General features: G+C 37.4%; 1 protein-coding gene across 6 annotated transcripts in view; it reads left to right on the top strand.

Annotated features, from left to right (window-relative positions):
* Positions 1 to 17,095, top strand: part of LOC140895642 (neurabin-1) — an 84,190-nt gene that overhangs the window by 35,250 nt on the left and 31,845 nt on the right. For 4 of the 6 annotated variants that reach the window (XM_073305845.2, XM_073305843.2, XM_073305844.2 and 1 more), the window contains exons 13-15: positions 1,617 to 1,950; positions 13,864 to 13,948; positions 16,295 to 16,366. In XM_073305845.2, the coding sequence (XP_073161946.2) occupies positions 1,617 to 1,950; positions 13,864 to 13,948; positions 16,295 to 16,366 (491 nt within the window). Of the gene's footprint in view, positions 1 to 1,616; positions 1,951 to 13,332; positions 13,472 to 13,863; positions 13,949 to 16,294; positions 16,367 to 17,095 lie in introns of those variants that run through there. The other 2 variants (XM_078847966.1, XM_073305847.2) reach the window with 2 other exon arrangements.

Below are 17,095 nucleotides of genomic sequence, written 5' to 3'. Positions count from 1 at the left end.
TCTTCCCCCTGCTCTGCACAGTGAGCCAGAGGGTCCTGGGAGCAGCTGGTCAGGAGCTCCAAGGCAGAGGGCAGGAGCAATGCAGCTGCAGAGCAGCAGGAGGAGGGGCACCTGAACACACATTGCCGGATGTGCCTGTTTCTGCTAGTCAAGTGCGCGGCACTTGGTTGACTCTTGGGCAGCTGCACAGCTTAGAGGGAACATAGCCGGCAATATATTTTGTTGTCCATGTTTCAAGCCAGTTTTGCTTTCCCTTTCTGGAGAAGGAGTTCTTTGTGGCTCATTGTTTACCTCCATTCTGGCTCATAGTATATCCTTTTTCTAAAATTATTTGCCTTTCTTTGTCCGTTCCTGTTTAAATTGTGTGGGGTGTTTTTTTTTTATTTTTGTTTTATTTTTTGCTAAACAATATGATTTTGGGCATTGGTGCCATGTTTTCATGAAATGCTTGGCAGTAGTATTCCTGCACAGGCAGGGAGTGCTTGTATTCACCAACCTGGACAAACTGGCCAGTCCAAGGATACAACTCTGTATTGTGACGTATTCATGTAGTCCTGGTAGCTGATGACAACTCCTTTTCTATGACCTTACATTTCTTATGTGGAAGGTCATTATCCTAGTGTCAGTGACTTAAGCTTGCAAAAGGTGAGCTTTAGGCCATAGTTACTGCTTTGCCTGATAGCAAGTTGTGCAAAGAGAAAGTGGTGTTAGAGACCCTTCCAATTTTTTTTTTTCTTAAGAGAATGTAGGCTTTCCACCTTAATGTCCTGTCAACATTCTTTGCATGCCTGGCATGTATATTCTGGTGAAGCCCTTCTCCACACTGTGGATGTCAAAAAGACCAGATTTCAGAAAGGGGATTTCTTCGCTGGGAAAACTGAGCGGGGAAATAGAAAGCAAAGAGACTGGAGCTGTGAGTAGAACATTCTGGCTAAGCCTTGAAGGTCAGGTCAAAAAACATGATCTTGATGCAGATGATGAGGGGAAGCCAGTTAAACAATTTCAGGAGTGTGTGACATGGCAGGAGTTGAATGATTTTAGTAGAATTATTTAATTTTGACCTGAGAGGAGCCTAGGAAGATGACACAATTAATGAAATCCCCATTTTCAAAAGATGACAAACGCATGTCTGAGGGTTTCACTGGTTCAGATGAAGAGGAAATTTTGGCTTTTGAAGATGTAGAAAGAGGAGAGACTTGAAAATTTGCTCCAGATGATAACTGCAAGTGATTGGTAAAATCAGAATTTACTTACTGATTACTGCTCCCTGTGTACTGTGATAGTATAATTATCTGTCTGTATGCAGGCCCCTTATCCCAGTATAATCTATGTGCTCGGATCATAAAAGCTTGAGGAATGTGATCAGTCTGTTTTCATTCAAATTAAAATGTTGTATTACAATAAAGGTAGCCTATAAAGTCAACCTCCATGGGCACTGAGGAAAAATAAACTTATGTTTTTAACAGAAAACAGTTGACATAATTTCTTTGGCATATGAAGTCTTAAGGTTGATTTTTGTAATGCTTTATTTTTTTTAAGGCTTTTACCATAAATGTTATGACTGCACAATTGCATATATTTACCCATAACCTCTTTTATTTTAAATATATTTACAGGATGAGGATACAGAGGATGCTATCCACAGTAGAGAAATAGGTACAGCACGTCAAGTCAAGTCTTTAGAAATAACTGAAAAGCCAACTTTATCCCAGTTGAATGATGCAGATCAAAGGATTGAAAAGCCTGAACCAGTGGAAAGCACAGAGAGTTTGTTAGAGTCAAGTCCTTCTGTTTCCACTCACTCTTCTCCAGTACACAAACCAAACAATGAAAACAGCACGAATACTACTCACTCTCCTCCTAGTGATGATATAACTCCAAGTTCGCCTCAATCATATTCCAAGAATGTCAGGCACAGAGAATCAAAAGGGAAAGGAAGAGAGGCCAAAGGTAAGTCATAAAGGCTTTTTGAGGGCCTTTGGGTCAAAATGCTCTATTTTTTAAATTAATGTTGAACTGTAGCTATTGCATTCTCTGCCTAGAAAATGAGAAGCTACTTATTCTAATGTTAAATGTATTCTTAATGTAAAATTAATTGTATGCTATGAGACTAGTTAAAAATGTTAGCAATGTAGTATTACTGTGATAGTCCATACTGTAGCAAGGTTAGGAACGTTTTACAAAATGGAGATATGGGTTATATTCTTTTGGAACAGGGTTTAGATACAGATGATTGAATAGTGGCAGCCTCTGTGCAGAGCGGGACAGTACTTCTTAAAGTCCATATATGTTACATTGCTGTTGAAGTGCCAGCATTCCAGTATTTCATACCTGGAGCAATGCTGGAAGTGAGTTTCCCTACCTTGATACATCTGGCAGCAACCAAGTGGCTAAAAGGGTCTTATTCAATGTCCATTTGAAATAAACCATTCAAAAGTCATTTTCAGCTAATTTTGCAGTAAATCCAAGATGATTAGTTTGCACAGGCGCACACAGCTCAGTGAAACAAACTATCATCCCAGCATCTAGGGGTTAAATATTAAACATGTCATTTGATGTTTTGATAAATAACTCTTCCCTTGTTCTTATAGAAAAATAGCTGGCACAGTATTTTGTAACAAACAAGACTCTTGGTAGAAAGAAAAATTTGTCATATTTAATATAATAGAATACAGAGCTTAAAAACAGTACAGAAAAGAAAATGCTGATAACAGTAATTACAAAAGTAATACTGCAGCCTCTAGCATTCAGAACCTGATGCTTGGTAACAAAAGACACAGACTAGATTCCTCTGAAATTGCTAAATATAAGCTGTTGAAAATTTCAGAAAATAAATTAAAATGGTACTCTGACTTCAGATCATGTCAGGCTTTGGGCTCACATCATGAGCATGAAGTTAGATGACAACATCTCAGCTATAGACACCTAGGGTACGGCTCTGTTTACTGTTTGCTTGATACAGCTTTGTTCATTCCAGCTGTCTAAAATGTCATTGCTTATTCCTTGAATTAATATCTGTGGATACCAAAGAGACACTTGTGGAAGTAACATGGATTCCTGATCCCTATGTTAAGGCAGTAAGTAAGGTTATTGGTATTAGACATATCAGAGAGTGGTGTGAAGGGAGTCAGGCAAAGGCCTCACAAATTTGGGGTGGATGGGCCCCCAAACACATGCATGCTGGGGATCTTTGGCTTAGACGCAGTCCCCCCTGTTTTTGTCAGTGAAATCTTCCTAATCTAGATTAATGGGTAAATAGAATTTTCGTGCCTTTTTTATGGAGACTGGACTTTCTTATTCGTCATATGTACCATATGTATCATGCTAATTACTGTGTAATCTGCATCTAAAATGGAAAATGAAGATTTTGTTTAAGACTTAAAACTATAAAAAATAGTGCTCTACATATATTGAACCCTCACAGCATTATTAGGTTGATATAGCTCCATTTTTTTCAGAAGGAGAAACAGAGGCAGAATTTGTCTTGCCAAGGCCTGAGAGTCTGCATCAAAGTCCTGGGTTTGTGGCACAAAGTTCTGTGTTCAGTCTATTTAGACCACATCTCTCCCTCTTAAACATTTTCAAGTATATATCCAAACATTGGATTGCCTTAAGTTTATCACAGTATTTCAAGTTTTAAAATAACAGAATAGCCTAGCCAAAGTACTTTTGATAGGCTTCCCATGCTAAAAGATCCAAAAGCACTTTAGAAATCATATACATACAGCACTGCTGAAAAATAGCAAGCTCCCTGCTAGGGTGGGCAGTTGCAGTCAGACAGCATGCTGTATACTAGTGAAGTAGGGAAGGGGGAAGTTTTGACTAATTCTACTGGGGAAAAAAACCCTTTATTCTTATATTAAGTGTCATATGTTCTTTAACATCGATACAGAGAGGAGACAAAAGCTTAAATTAAACACCTCAATTTATCTATTTCCAAAGGGAAAGAGTCTAAATCAATTTTGCCAAGATTCAAATGTATAATTCCAGGGAGTCTAAGACATTGCTTCCACATAAGTAATAAAAGAGCCATGTCAGTTGTCCGGGTATGCAAAATAGCTAATCTGTGGGTAATGTAGGAATACATTTCAAGCATATTATTTATCCTTAATAGATTCATAGATTCCAAGGCCAGAAAGGACTCCTGTGGTAATCTAATGTGACCTCCTGTATAGTACAGGCCACAGAAGTTCTCTGAAATAATTCCTGTTTGAATTAGAGTATATATTTTAGAAAATCTTATCTGTACACGTACTACAAGTTTAGCTCATCATTTCCTTGAGCCATGACCTTAGACTTATTCGTTTAGCTAATGTCAATTAACTCCTGCAGAGTTTCAGCAATGGCCTGACCTTTTCCAAAGGTGATCTGAATGTTCAAGCAAAATAGCAGGTTGTGAACACTTTGGTGAGTTACTGTATTAGGGCTTTCATATTTTAGGATGCAAAGAATGGGAGAAGGCTGAACAGATTATAATTATGCTGCTCACTAATTGTCGTAATTCAAGAGAAGTATATGGTCTTTTTCTCATAGAGTAATTGAAAAAGGAACCAGATTAAATATTTTGTAAGGCAAGTATTTCCTTTACCAGTTAACAAGCTGTGTTAAGGCAGATAACGTTTGCACTCTTTATTGCAAAATAATCATGTTTATATCCTCAGCCAACAGCAGCTCTTTTGTAATCTACTGATTCAGCATATCTCTGGAGTGCTAGCACTGAAGTGGTCTGTACACTTGACTGTACAAGAATTGTCATCACGTATACATAATGTGCAAATGATTTTGTTTTCTTCTGCACTGAACCATAGTAGGTATTGTCACAGAGTACAGAAATTTCACTTGGTGACCTGAGGAAATGTTTCAAGTGCTAGTCTTTAAACTGGTGGAGTTGTAGAGTTTAATGCCATACATCAAAGATGATAGATTACTAATACCGCAAGTTGATTCTCTGGACAAAATGACATTAAATGGTACTTCAGTGGGCTGGATTCTAACTATCTAATGGAATTTAATGCCTACCAATTATATTTAATGGTGGAGGAACAATCCTTTCTATCTCCTCCTATCCCATCCATACAGTTTATATCAGTTGGTGTGTTTATTTTTTAAACAATTGCACTGCTCTTTCACATTTTGGAAAACGTTACCTTTCTTTATAAAATTCTCTTGGAGAAATAAATGTCTGTGTTTAAACTTTTTGTTGCAAAATAACCTGGTTTAAAGTGCTATAAGGAAACTAAGTCATGAGATGAGAAGTAAAGTTCTGTCATTGACTGGAAATTGTTGAAGGGAAAGGATAGAAAATAAGAGATAGGAATAAATATACAATGTTCAACATGGAATTAGATTCCTAGTATGGTGCACTTCAGGAGGTATTTAATATATTATCTGGAAGAGGATGAACAATGAAGTGGCAAAAATTTGCCAGTAACATTTTCTAAATTACTCATGGTAATTTAAGGTCTAAAAAACATTAGGCAGCTGTGTAACATGGAAGCAGATGAAATTCAAGGTGGATAAGTGCATGGTAAATGTGCCAAGAATGAAAAAAAATTACTCATCTGCTAAAAGAAAGGAAATTAGCAATCTCTCCACTAATCCTCAATTTACCGTATTGTACCTTCCACTATATACAGGCCTAGTGTGGCTGTAACATTTTCAGGGTGATACTGGTTCTGCCTGCCTTTCAGAAGCTATTGCAAATCATAAAAACATTACTTAATAAAAACTCTATTTGAACACATTTATTAAAAAAGAAGTCATTTTACGCAGTGCCATAAAAGCTTAATATTTTAATGAGAAACACATCCGATGAAGTGAGCTGTAGCTCACAAAAGCTTATGCTCAAATAGATTTGTTAGTCTTTAAGGTGCCACAAGTACTCCTTTTCTTTTTGCGGATACAGACTAACATGGCTGCTACTCTGAAACATGTATTTTGCTTTCTACTGAGTGGGCCAAATTGTTGGAAAGATTCCTAGAATAAAGGAAATCAGCAGATAAGTAATTTTTCCATTCTTGATAATTTTTCTACTATTCCTCCCTGATAGACAAGTAGTGAGCAGTGGAGAATAAATGGGGGAAGAGGTAAGGACAGATAGTCCTGATTGAATCCTTTGGAATATCTGCTTAGAGACTGTTGACTGGAACGCCCTCCTGTCGATGCTTGAAGATCCATTTTGTAACATCTAGTGAATGTGATTTGAAAATCAGGTTGTTGCTTACTATATCATATCCACTGAAGCCAATACTTTTTTGCAAGAGGTTTTCATTAACCTTGTGTTGCGGGCCCTGATCCTCTCAGGAAATGGGGTAAACATATGTTTCAGCAATATAGTATATCCCCTTGCTTACAGGAATTTTTAATGACTGCTTTCCTTCATGCTTTGAGTAGAATTAAATGAATAGGGACCTAGTTTCTTATATTCATTGCTTCGAGAGAGAGTTTCATCCAGCTTGTACCATGCTTTTTTTCTGTTGGACTGTATTAGAACAAAATGAAAGCAGTACAGTGTCTTGGGAAATACAGAGTGGAGTGTTCATTTTGAAGTTTAGCCAGAAAGTGTTCTAAGAGCTACTTTGCCTCATGAAAATATGGTACAGTTCTTCCATGGAGAATGCGGTGGTTTCAGACCCCCACCTAGTGGATGTAGTGGCCAAAAAGAAATGCATTTTGTTAAAATAAATGGATCCAATAAATTTAGAAGGTTGAAAAGAAGTAAATATAAGGGTTTACAATACTATTGGGAGATCTCAAGTGGAAAAGTTGGGTTGATGCAGAGGTTTAATCAATTGAACTGCTCTTAAATTTGATAACATGAGGGATGGTAAACCAAAGAAAAGTGGTAGTCTGAGTTGAAAACACTTCCTGGGGTGAAAAGCTGGACCCTACTGAGTTGTGCATCGGGACTGTGTATAGAACATCTTGAAGAAACTGTAAAATTGCTCGTTTCAGTCTGTATCCACAAAAAGAAAAGGAGTACTTGTGGCACCTTAGAGACTAACAAATTTATTTGAGCATAAGCTTTCATGAGCTACAGCTCACTTCATCGGATGCATCTGATGAAGTGAGCTGTAGCTCATGGAAAGCTTATGTTCAAATAAATTTGTTAGTCTCTAAGGTGCCACAAGTACTCCTTTTCTTTTTGTAAAGTTGCTGGAATTTTCAGCTTCTTGGAATCCATACTTCTGTCTTTGTTCCAGCTTAAAAAATGGAATTCTGGTTCAGTTCCTTGCATATTGGACTTCCCCTCCCCCCCTTTCCTCCAGGACTATCAATTTGGATAATTAACCATGTGATGCACTCCATATTCTTTATGAAAATATGCTTATGATATGAATATGATATAACTGAGATGTACTTTTGTGTTCAATGGGTCTTGTAAGATATCACTGGAAAGGTTATGATTTACCGAGTCCTAGAATCATAGAACTGGAAGGGATCTTGAGAGCTCATCTAGTCCAGTCCCCTGCACTCAAGGCAGGACTAAGTATTATCTAGGCCATCCCCGACAGGTATTTGTCCAACCTGCTTTTAGAAGTCCCCAATGATGGAGATTCCACCATCTCCCTAGGCAATTTATTCCAGAGCTTAACCACTCTGACAGGAAGTTTTTCTTAATGTCCAACCAACGCCGACCTTGCTTCAATTTAAGCCCATTGCTTCTTGTCCTATCCTCAGAGGGTAAGAAGAACAATTTTTCTCCCTCCTCCTGTAACAACCTTTTATGTACTTGAAAACTGTTATGTACCCTCTGTCTTCTCTTCTCCAGACTGAAAAAACTGGGTTTGTTTTGGTCATGTTTTCTAGACCTTTAATCATTTTTGTTGCTCTTCTCTGGACTTTCTCCAGTTTGTCCACATCTTTCCTGCAATGTGGCGCCCAGAACTGGACATAATACTCAAGTTGAGGCCTAATCAGCGCGGAGTAGAGCAAAAGAATTACTTCTCACGTCTTGCTTACAATACTCCTGCTAATACATCCCAGAATGATGTTTGCTTTTTTTGAATCAACGTTACACTGTTGACTCATATTTAACTTGTGATCCACTATGACCGCCCAGATCTCTTTCTGCAGTACACCTTCCTAGACAGTCATTTCCCATTTTATATGTGTGCAACTGATTGTTCCTTCCTAAGTGGAGTACTTTACATTTGTCCTTATTGAATTTCATCCTATTTACTTCAGGCCATTTCTCCAGTTTGTTGAGATCATTTTGAATTTTAATCCTATCCTGCAAAGCACTTGCAACCCCTCCCAGCTTGATATTGTCCGCAAGTTTTATAAGTGTGCTCTCTGTCATTACCTAAATCATTAATGAAGATATTGAACAGAACCGGACCCAGAACTGATCCCTGGGGGACCCCACTTGTTATGTCCTTCCAGCATGACTGTGAACCACTGATGACAATTCCCTGGGAACAATTTTTCAACCAGTTATGCACCCACCTCCATCTAGGTTGTATTTCCCTAATTTGTTTATGAGGTCATCCGAGACCATATCAAAAGCCTTACTAAGTCAAAATATACCACATCTACTGCTTTCCCCCCATCCACAAGGCTTGTTACCCTGTCAAAGAAAGCTATCAGGTTGGTTTGACAGGATTTGTTCTTGACAAATCCATGCTGACTGTTATTTGTCACCTAATTATCTTCTGGGTGTTTGCAGATTGATTGCTTAATTATTTGCTCCATTATCTTTCCGGGTACAGAAGTTAAACTGACTGGTCTGTAATTCCCCAAGTTGTCCTTATTACCATTTTTATAGATGGGCACTGTATTTGCCCTTTTCCATTCTTCTGGAATGTCTCCCGTCTTCCATGACTTTTCAAAGATAATTGCTAATGGCTCAGATATCTCCTCAGTCAGCTCCTTGAGTATTCTAGGGTGTGTGATTGTGATTATCTAATTTGTATGCATGTATCAGTTTTGTATCTAAGGTTAGAGATATGGATTATGTAACAATTACAACGGGGTGTGTGTTGGGAAGACACCCACCAGACGACAGGCCGTCAAATTTGATGAGCCATCAGGAAGGAACAACAAAACCATGAAGATACTAATCTCTCTCCCTCCTGGGCGGTGTCCAGGGACATAACTGATACTACTAGGTCAGGTGATCTTGTCACCTGATACTAAACATTACCTGGGGCTTCTTGTAATTTTCCACTGGAAGGGAAGGGGGTGAAGTTTGGGAAACAAAGGATTCCTGCCTTATGCAAATCCTATTTAAGGATGGGGAGGAAGGCAAACGGGATTCCTCTTCTCCATGACCTGTCTGACCACAAAGAAAGACTGCTAAAGCCACCTGAAGGGAAGATGGGGGGGAGTCCAGACTGAGATGGGTCCAGTCTGAAAAGAAAGATAGCTGGAACTCTGAACCACAGAAACTTTGCAACCTGCCTAAAATAACATTTGGGATAACATTTTGTAACCTGTTTAAGTATATTGAGCTTAGCTTGCATACTTTGGTTTATTTGCTCAGTAATCTGCTTTGTTCTGTTTGTTACCCCTTTTACCACTTAAAATTCACCTTTTGTAGTTAATAAACTTATTTCTTGTTTATAATATAATCCAGTTTATGTAATTTCTAACTGCGGGGGCAAGAAGTTATGTATATCTTCCTCCACATTGAGGGGGCTAATTTCATAAAACCCTTGGTTTTGTACCCCTTTAAAGGGAGTGGGAACCAGAGTGTTGGGGCAAGCCCATAAGGCTGAAACTTTCCAGAGCGGATCTCTGTCTCTGTGCAGCTGGGCGTGGCCCTGCCTGTGTGCTTGGTGGGAAGAGGCTTGTGAGCCTAGCCCAGCAAGACCAGGTAATGGGGACCCTGGTTGGCAGAATAGGCTGACTCAGTGGCATCCCAGCACATCTCAGAGGGGAGGCAAACCATCTCTGAGATTTTTCTGTCTGCTTCCAAGACATTTGATTTAGAGCTTCTGAACTGGAGTTATCTATTGGATATAGAAAAGGCCTCATCTAGCAGTACCAAGATCCAATAAACCTGGTGATCTTGGTCCATGAGGAGCTACTAGGATTGCCATTGCTTTTTCTTTTTCTTTTTTTTCTTTTTCTTTTATTTATTTTTAGTGATCCTGTGCAAAATTTGGAAAAGCATGTGAACAGTGAGGAAGCAAATTTTGCAGGTGATAGTTACTTTGGTTAGTCAAGACGAGAGGAAGACTGAGTGAGTAATTTGAGAGGACTGACAGTGCTATCTGAATGGAGAGCATGGTGGTAAATAAAATTCACTATTGACAAATGTAAGGTAATAAACATTGAAAAGAATAATTACAACTATTCATACACCTCAGTGGGTTCTAAATTTAACTGTAACCACTCAGGAGAAATACTTGTGTGTCATTGTGCACATCCAGCCCAATGAAAATCTCTACTCCATTGCACAGTGATCGAAAAAGCTAACAAAATTTTAGGGTACTTGAAGAATTTAGTAGACTTATACTGAAAATATTAAATGCCATTATAAGTCAATTGTGAAGTCTCACTGGAATACTGTGTTCAGTTCTGCTCATTCCATATCAGAAAAGATATTGCAGAAATAAAAGGGGCTCAGAGAAAGGTGACAAATTATTACAGGCTTGAAAAAACTTCCATATGAGGAGACACTGCTGCTCTTTATTTTAGAGAAGACCAAAATAAGAGAGAACGAGATCGAACTTTGCAAAACCATTAATAGTATAGGGAAAATAAATGGAGCACTCCTATGCACCTATTACATGGCACAAGAACAAAGGGCCAGTCAATGAAATTGAAAGGCAGAAAATTTGAGATTGATAAAAGAAAATACCTTTTTTACAATGCATAATGAACCTGTGGAACTTATTGCTATAAGATGTCACTGAGGGGAGGAGTTTAGGGGATTAAAAATATAAAATCAAATGCTTATTCGGGAAATGGGAATATTCACAGTTTCATTAGATAGACTTTAAACTTTTTTTAGAGGGAGTGTAAACTCTCATAGTTCAAGGCATAAGCCAACAACTGATTTTATGACGCAGCTTCCCATATGAGCTGGTTATATCATGGTTGTAGTTGTCTGCACCTTCTCCTGTAGCATCTGGTACTAGCTACTGTCACAGGCAGGGTACTGGACTGCATGGACCACTGATTTTAGTGTGGCAGTTCCAATGTACTAGTTAGTTAAATCCATGGCAAAACAACTTTTCAGGCTCTGACTTAGAGGGTTATCCTTATTCAACCTTTACAAATACAAATTAAACCTAAATATTTCCTCCATTTAAAAACAAACAAATGCTTATGATTAAGTGAATTTCCTTACAAACTGTAAATCAGTCCACTCTGTTTTATATCAAAGCAATTTAAGTAACTGATTTTAATCATGATTTAAATCAGCAATCAGGAAACCTCAATTTAAATAATTTATTTTAATCATGTTTTGAATTTATACTTTTTAGCTATTTTCCTATTTTCACATGAGTCTCATTGGATGGTAGCCATTAAAATGTTGATTTAGTGGACTAAATACATTCTTTATACTACATTTGGTGCTTCTTTTTGCTAAATAGGCGGATGCACTATAGATGCATTTATTTAAGCAATTATAGAGTTAAATTTACATTTATTCAGACTCAAATTTTATATTCAGTATAAAATTACATTTTATACTAGAAAATGGTGACTGCATTTCTTAATTACTAAATTAATTTTTTTACTTGTGATTTGTGTCATGTTCTACTTGGATGGAAATTCAGATTCAATTAAAAATGAACAAGAACAACATTTTTTATTAAATAAAGTACTTTCAGTGTCCTGGGAAGCAAAAGAGAAAAGTTTATCAAAACATGTTTTGCATTTAAAAATTGATCAAACACCGGAATTACTATCAGTTGGAGAACACTTCAATCTCTTTGGTCACTCAATGACAGACCTAAAAGTTGCAATTCTTCAACAATAAAACTTAAACAGACTCCAACGAGAGACTGCTGAATTGGAATTAATTTGCAAACTGGATACAATTAACTTAGGCTTGAATAGAGACTGGGAGTGGATGGGTCATTACACAAAGTAAAACTATTTCCCCATGTTTATTCCCCCCCACACCTCCTACTGTTCCTCAGATGTTCTTGTCAACTGCTGGAAATGGCTCACCTTGATTATCACTACAAAAGGTTCCCCCCACGCTCTCCTACTGGTAGTAGCTCACTTAGGTGATCACTCTCCTTACAGTGTGTATGGTAACACCCATTGTGTGTATATAAATCTCCCCACTTGTATTTTCCACTGAATGCATCTGATGAAGTGAGCTGTAGCTTAGGAAAGCTTATGCTCAAATAAATTTCTCTGAGGTGCCACAAGTACTCCTTTTCTGTCTGTACTTAGTGAATTGAGCTGATTATTTCTGGTCACTGGGTCCTTCAAGATTTTAGAACTAGTACATCTAGTTTTTATTCATCAATTGGAAGAGGAAAACAAACTTTCCTGCTTTGTCAGCTCCCAAATGGTTTCTTAACTTTAAATGAACTAGTCATTGAACTGAGTTAGTTGAGTAAACTGACATGAAGAAAATACTCTCTGTGCTCCTGCAGAAGAGACTACTGTTATCAAAAGCTGGTTTAACACTTCAGCAAAATCTGGTTCCAGGTACTTAGCCAGTGACTTCTATCAGTTTAGTGGTTTGACTTTCATTAACATTTGGCAGCAAATATGTGCTACTTAATACTATTTTTGTATTTAATTTAAATTATTTTAATAGATTATCAATTTCAAATTTAAACTTTTATTTTTAGAAAGTAAATCTTTATTTAATTTTTTAAAAATCAATTTTTTAAATTGATGACTTTTTATCCTAATACAAAAGCAATAGTACCTTAAATTCAGGCAACGTTCACCCAACAAAATACCCATCTCCTTGCCATTAGTTTACCAGTGACATTGAATCATATTAATGCTTTCACTAGCATGCCCACTTTCAATTAAAATATTTTCCAAACAGCTTTATTATACTATTTGCTCCTTTTAATACCTAGTACAGCTTATTTTTTGTGTGTGATTTATCTTAGGCGTGTGACAGATAATGTGAATTGGAAGCTTATATTTTGGGAGGAGGAGAAGTCATTTTCTCTTTGTGCCCCCTTTAAAGTAAGACTTGAGCAAAACAAATTTAAGAAGACTGAGCTTATCATTTGGAGGAGCTAAAATATGCTACTTACCCAAAACAATGTTACTGACAAATGGCAGAATAGCAGAATCAGAATGAAGGGAAAACAGAAGGGATATCTCTTGTTGGTATATCTGTATGCTAATTCCGTAAAATTAGGATGTAAATATCTCTTTCCTTTATGGCTAACCCAGAGGGTTAATATTTACCCACCAATTTGGGTGCTTACAGACTTCTGTAGTTTTGATAATCATAAAGACCTGATTGAAAATATCTAAGGAAAGGATACAGATGAATATAGCTTGAGAAAATGGAATACAGACTGAAGGAATGGTGAGGCAATCTTAATTTTGGATTCTGTGGGTATAAAACTTAACCTTCCATTAACAATTTTTTGATAGAATACATTACAAAATGTAATTTTTTAAGACATACTTATATCTAAACAAGTTGGCAGGAATTTAAGGATTTTACATCAAGTAAAATTATAGTATAAGATGAAATTGCATTTCTTTAAAAATGGGAAGTTGAAAGATCTATCCCCTTCGTGCAGTTAACACTAGTTTTTCACTCCTGTAGATGTACAGTGGATGTGAATTAATTACTGTGAACTTACGCTTTGAGTTTCTTTTTAAATTTTTGTTGTGGTTGGGAAGGCCATGCATCTTAACAAATACGCTCAAAGCTTACATTACAGAATATTTATTTTTTCTTTTTTCACATAGATGACAAGAGAAATGAAGACAAGATAGCAGAAACAAATGATGGTACGTCATCAGGAAAGGCCAAAAGGAGATTTCCAGATTTTGGGTAAGAGATTTATGAGTTGGTAGAGGAATAAGTGGCTTTAAATGTTACTTACGCTAAGTTACCATATTCTAAATAGAAAATATTGTGAAACATACTTTTCCTGTGCATTTGTGATACCTTCTCCCATTCCCCCCTTGCCCCCAAGGTCCCATCTCCAAATTCCTAAATTCCTTTATCTAGCAGTCTACTATTAATACCCACTTGGTCTTTGTCCACTTTCACTCTCATGCTTGGCATGGTAGAATTACCAAAACAAAATGTGTAAACACATATAAAGAGTTTGTGGGACAGTGTACTTATAATATAATTGTGTTGTGTATTATGGAGCTGCAGCTTGCACCTCCATAATACATACACACACAAGTATATGTTTTGCACTTAAAACAGGGACTTATCCTCTTTGTTATGTAAGAAAAATAATATAATATGCCCTCCCCAAAATTACAGCATTTACTCTGAGTAAAGAATTAATTTTTCTGAGAATTTACAGTAAATCCATTAACTTCAGTTAAATTCACTTTTTAAAATGTCAGTTAAGAAAATTAATGCCTTAATGTGGATACTTTTTCTGCTGAATGATCTTAATATCTGAATAATGCATCTTCTTCAAATGTTTGAAATATTTTTTAGGATTAGTGATTACTTATTGCCACTAATATTTGTAAATTAAAGTTTCTCCTTTAAGCAGAGGCTGGAGAGTTGTTTGTCAGTGAATTCCACAAAGAATTGCCTTCTTTCAGAACAGCAGCCATCTTATTGTTCGCAGTGGTGTTGTAGCAGTATAACTGAAGAAGAGCTTGAAAGCTTGTCTCTTTCACCAACAGAAGTTGGTCCTCTAAAAGATATTACCTCACTCACCTTGTCTGTCTAATTTTATTATGATTATTATTAATGGAACTGAAGCCACAGACTGCCCTTAGCAAATATGGCCACTGCCTCCATTTACTTTATTACCCCCATGATGTGAGGTTAGCAAATGTTTTTTAAAAAATTAATCTAAAATGAGACTAAGCACTAAAATGCCTTAACCATAAGATTATTGCATGGCAACACTACAGGGCAGAGTTATGCTTGCTTGGGTGCTTTAATTGTTTATTTTTGTATCTTACCACGTTCAGAATGTAACCTTTTTGCTGGAGCCTGGAGCCCAATATTTTCTGTTTCTCTGCTTGGCTCTACCTGTTTTGCAGATGCCTATTTTGCCCTTCCCTTCCTCACATGGATGGAATTAGATTAAAATGCATGCTCACTACTCTGTTCCATGGAAGCAGGCAGTAGGGTATCAGGGAGTCAGATCTGCAGTCCAGTTTAAGGCTGGGAAGAGAGGGTGGGGGGAGAATCAAAAGTATAGATTAAGGTGTTGGCTTGCTGGGAGGATGGTGCAGCAGCTGAGATCTGGGGAGCTGGGAAGAATAGCTGACAAAGCCAGCTATAAGCTTCCCCTTTTTCCTGGTACTTTGGAGGGCAATGCAGCCAAGCCACCTATCCAGCATAGCAGGAACCAAGTCTGAGGATGGAATCAGACTGACTGGAGAGCATAGCAAAAGAAAAACCAACCCCCTCCCCCCACCCCCGCCTCCTATCCTTAAAAGTAATCAACAAATTTCACATCAAGTGGCATTTTAAAGTTTGGGTCATTATATATATGGAAATAGAGTAAATGTTGCTGTGGAACGAGGGGTTGTTCACATAGAATTTGGTGCCATTGTGAAATGGAGTACACAGGCCCTGGGGGAAAAAATGTTGGACTCAGTTTTCTCAGTTTTTCAGTTTTTTTAACTGGTTTTCTCTCTAACTGGTTTTCTCCCCCAATGGTAAACATATCGGTACTGCTTGGAAATGGGACCTTGTATCTCTTTCTTTAGCATATACATTCCTGTAGGTGATTCATTCAATCTTTTTCTTCGTTCTTGCGTGTCTTCGCCTGTACGTAGGAATGCACCTTAAATCGCATGAAAGATATTCTGCAAAATTGGGCTCCACTGTATATAATATTTTAAATGACTTTTATGAATGTGTTATGACTTAAATTTGTATTAATGAATAACAAATATTTAACTCCTTTTGATATATAGCATTAAATTGCAGTAATTGTATTTAAAAAAAAAAGGTTTCAGAGTAGCAGCTGTGTTAGTGTGTACGGTAACACCCATTGTTTCATGTTCTCTATGTATATAAATCTCCCCACTGTATTTTCCACTGAATGCATCCGATGAAGTGAGCTGTTGCTCACGAAAGCTTATGCTCAAATAGATTTGTTAGTCTCTAAGGTGCCACAAGTCCTCTTTTTCTTTTTATTAAAAAAAAAAAAGCAGCTTTTTTTTTTTCTTCTTTTTTTTACTTCAGAGGTTTACGGAAATCTGGTGGTAAAGGAAAGAAACAAGAGAAGGAAAATCCGAGGAGCTCTCTGGATAGCCGGTATTTTTAATAAATATATATTGCATTCTTAAAAATAATTAACTACCGTTACTGTGTATTCTTATTCAGTATAAGAGCAATTAAATATTGCATAAATCAGTACATTAATGGGAAGATGGGCTTCTATGCTTATGAAATAAGGAAAATAGTGTTACATGTTAGTTATTCATATTATGAAACAAATTCTATTCTGCTTGTAGGCAAAAATCATAGTGTAGCAAGAAAAGCCACTTCAGGAGTAATTCTCAGTAGTCCCAAGATACAGGTTTGAAAGTGTTAAGCCATCTTCAATGTTTTTAAAGCTGTTAAATAACTCAGCAATTATTTTTATATTAACATTCTAAGATACATACATTTTGATTAATACAGTAACTCCTCACTTAACGTTGTAGTTATGTTCCAGAAAAATGCGACTTTACGTGAAACAGTGCTAAGCGAATCCAGTTTCCCTGTAAGAATGAATGTAAATGGTGGGGGGGTTAGGTTCCAGGGAAATTTTTTTTTGCCACACAATACAGTACTATAGTTGGGAGGGGCCCCCGCCTCACGCCACACAGACACAGCCCACTGGCACTGGAGACAGTGAGGCAGGCAAGGAGGCTGAAGGTGCTGAAGGCTAGGAGAAGCACATTGCGCAGCAGCAGATTCCCCTATTCTGCAAGCACCAGGGGTGGGGGGGGCTCAACACTCGGCCCGCCCACTCCACCCTTTCCCCCAAACCCCCCCCCC

Source organism: Lepidochelys kempii, chromosome 11 (genome assembly GCF_965140285.1).
Source record: "Lepidochelys kempii isolate rLepKem1 chromosome 11, rLepKem1.hap1, whole genome shotgun sequence".
NCBI classification, from domain to species: domain Eukaryota; kingdom Metazoa; phylum Chordata; order Testudines; family Cheloniidae; genus Lepidochelys; species Lepidochelys kempii.
Note: the sequence above shows the minus strand (reverse complement) of the source record. Positions and strands in the feature narration are given on the sequence as shown.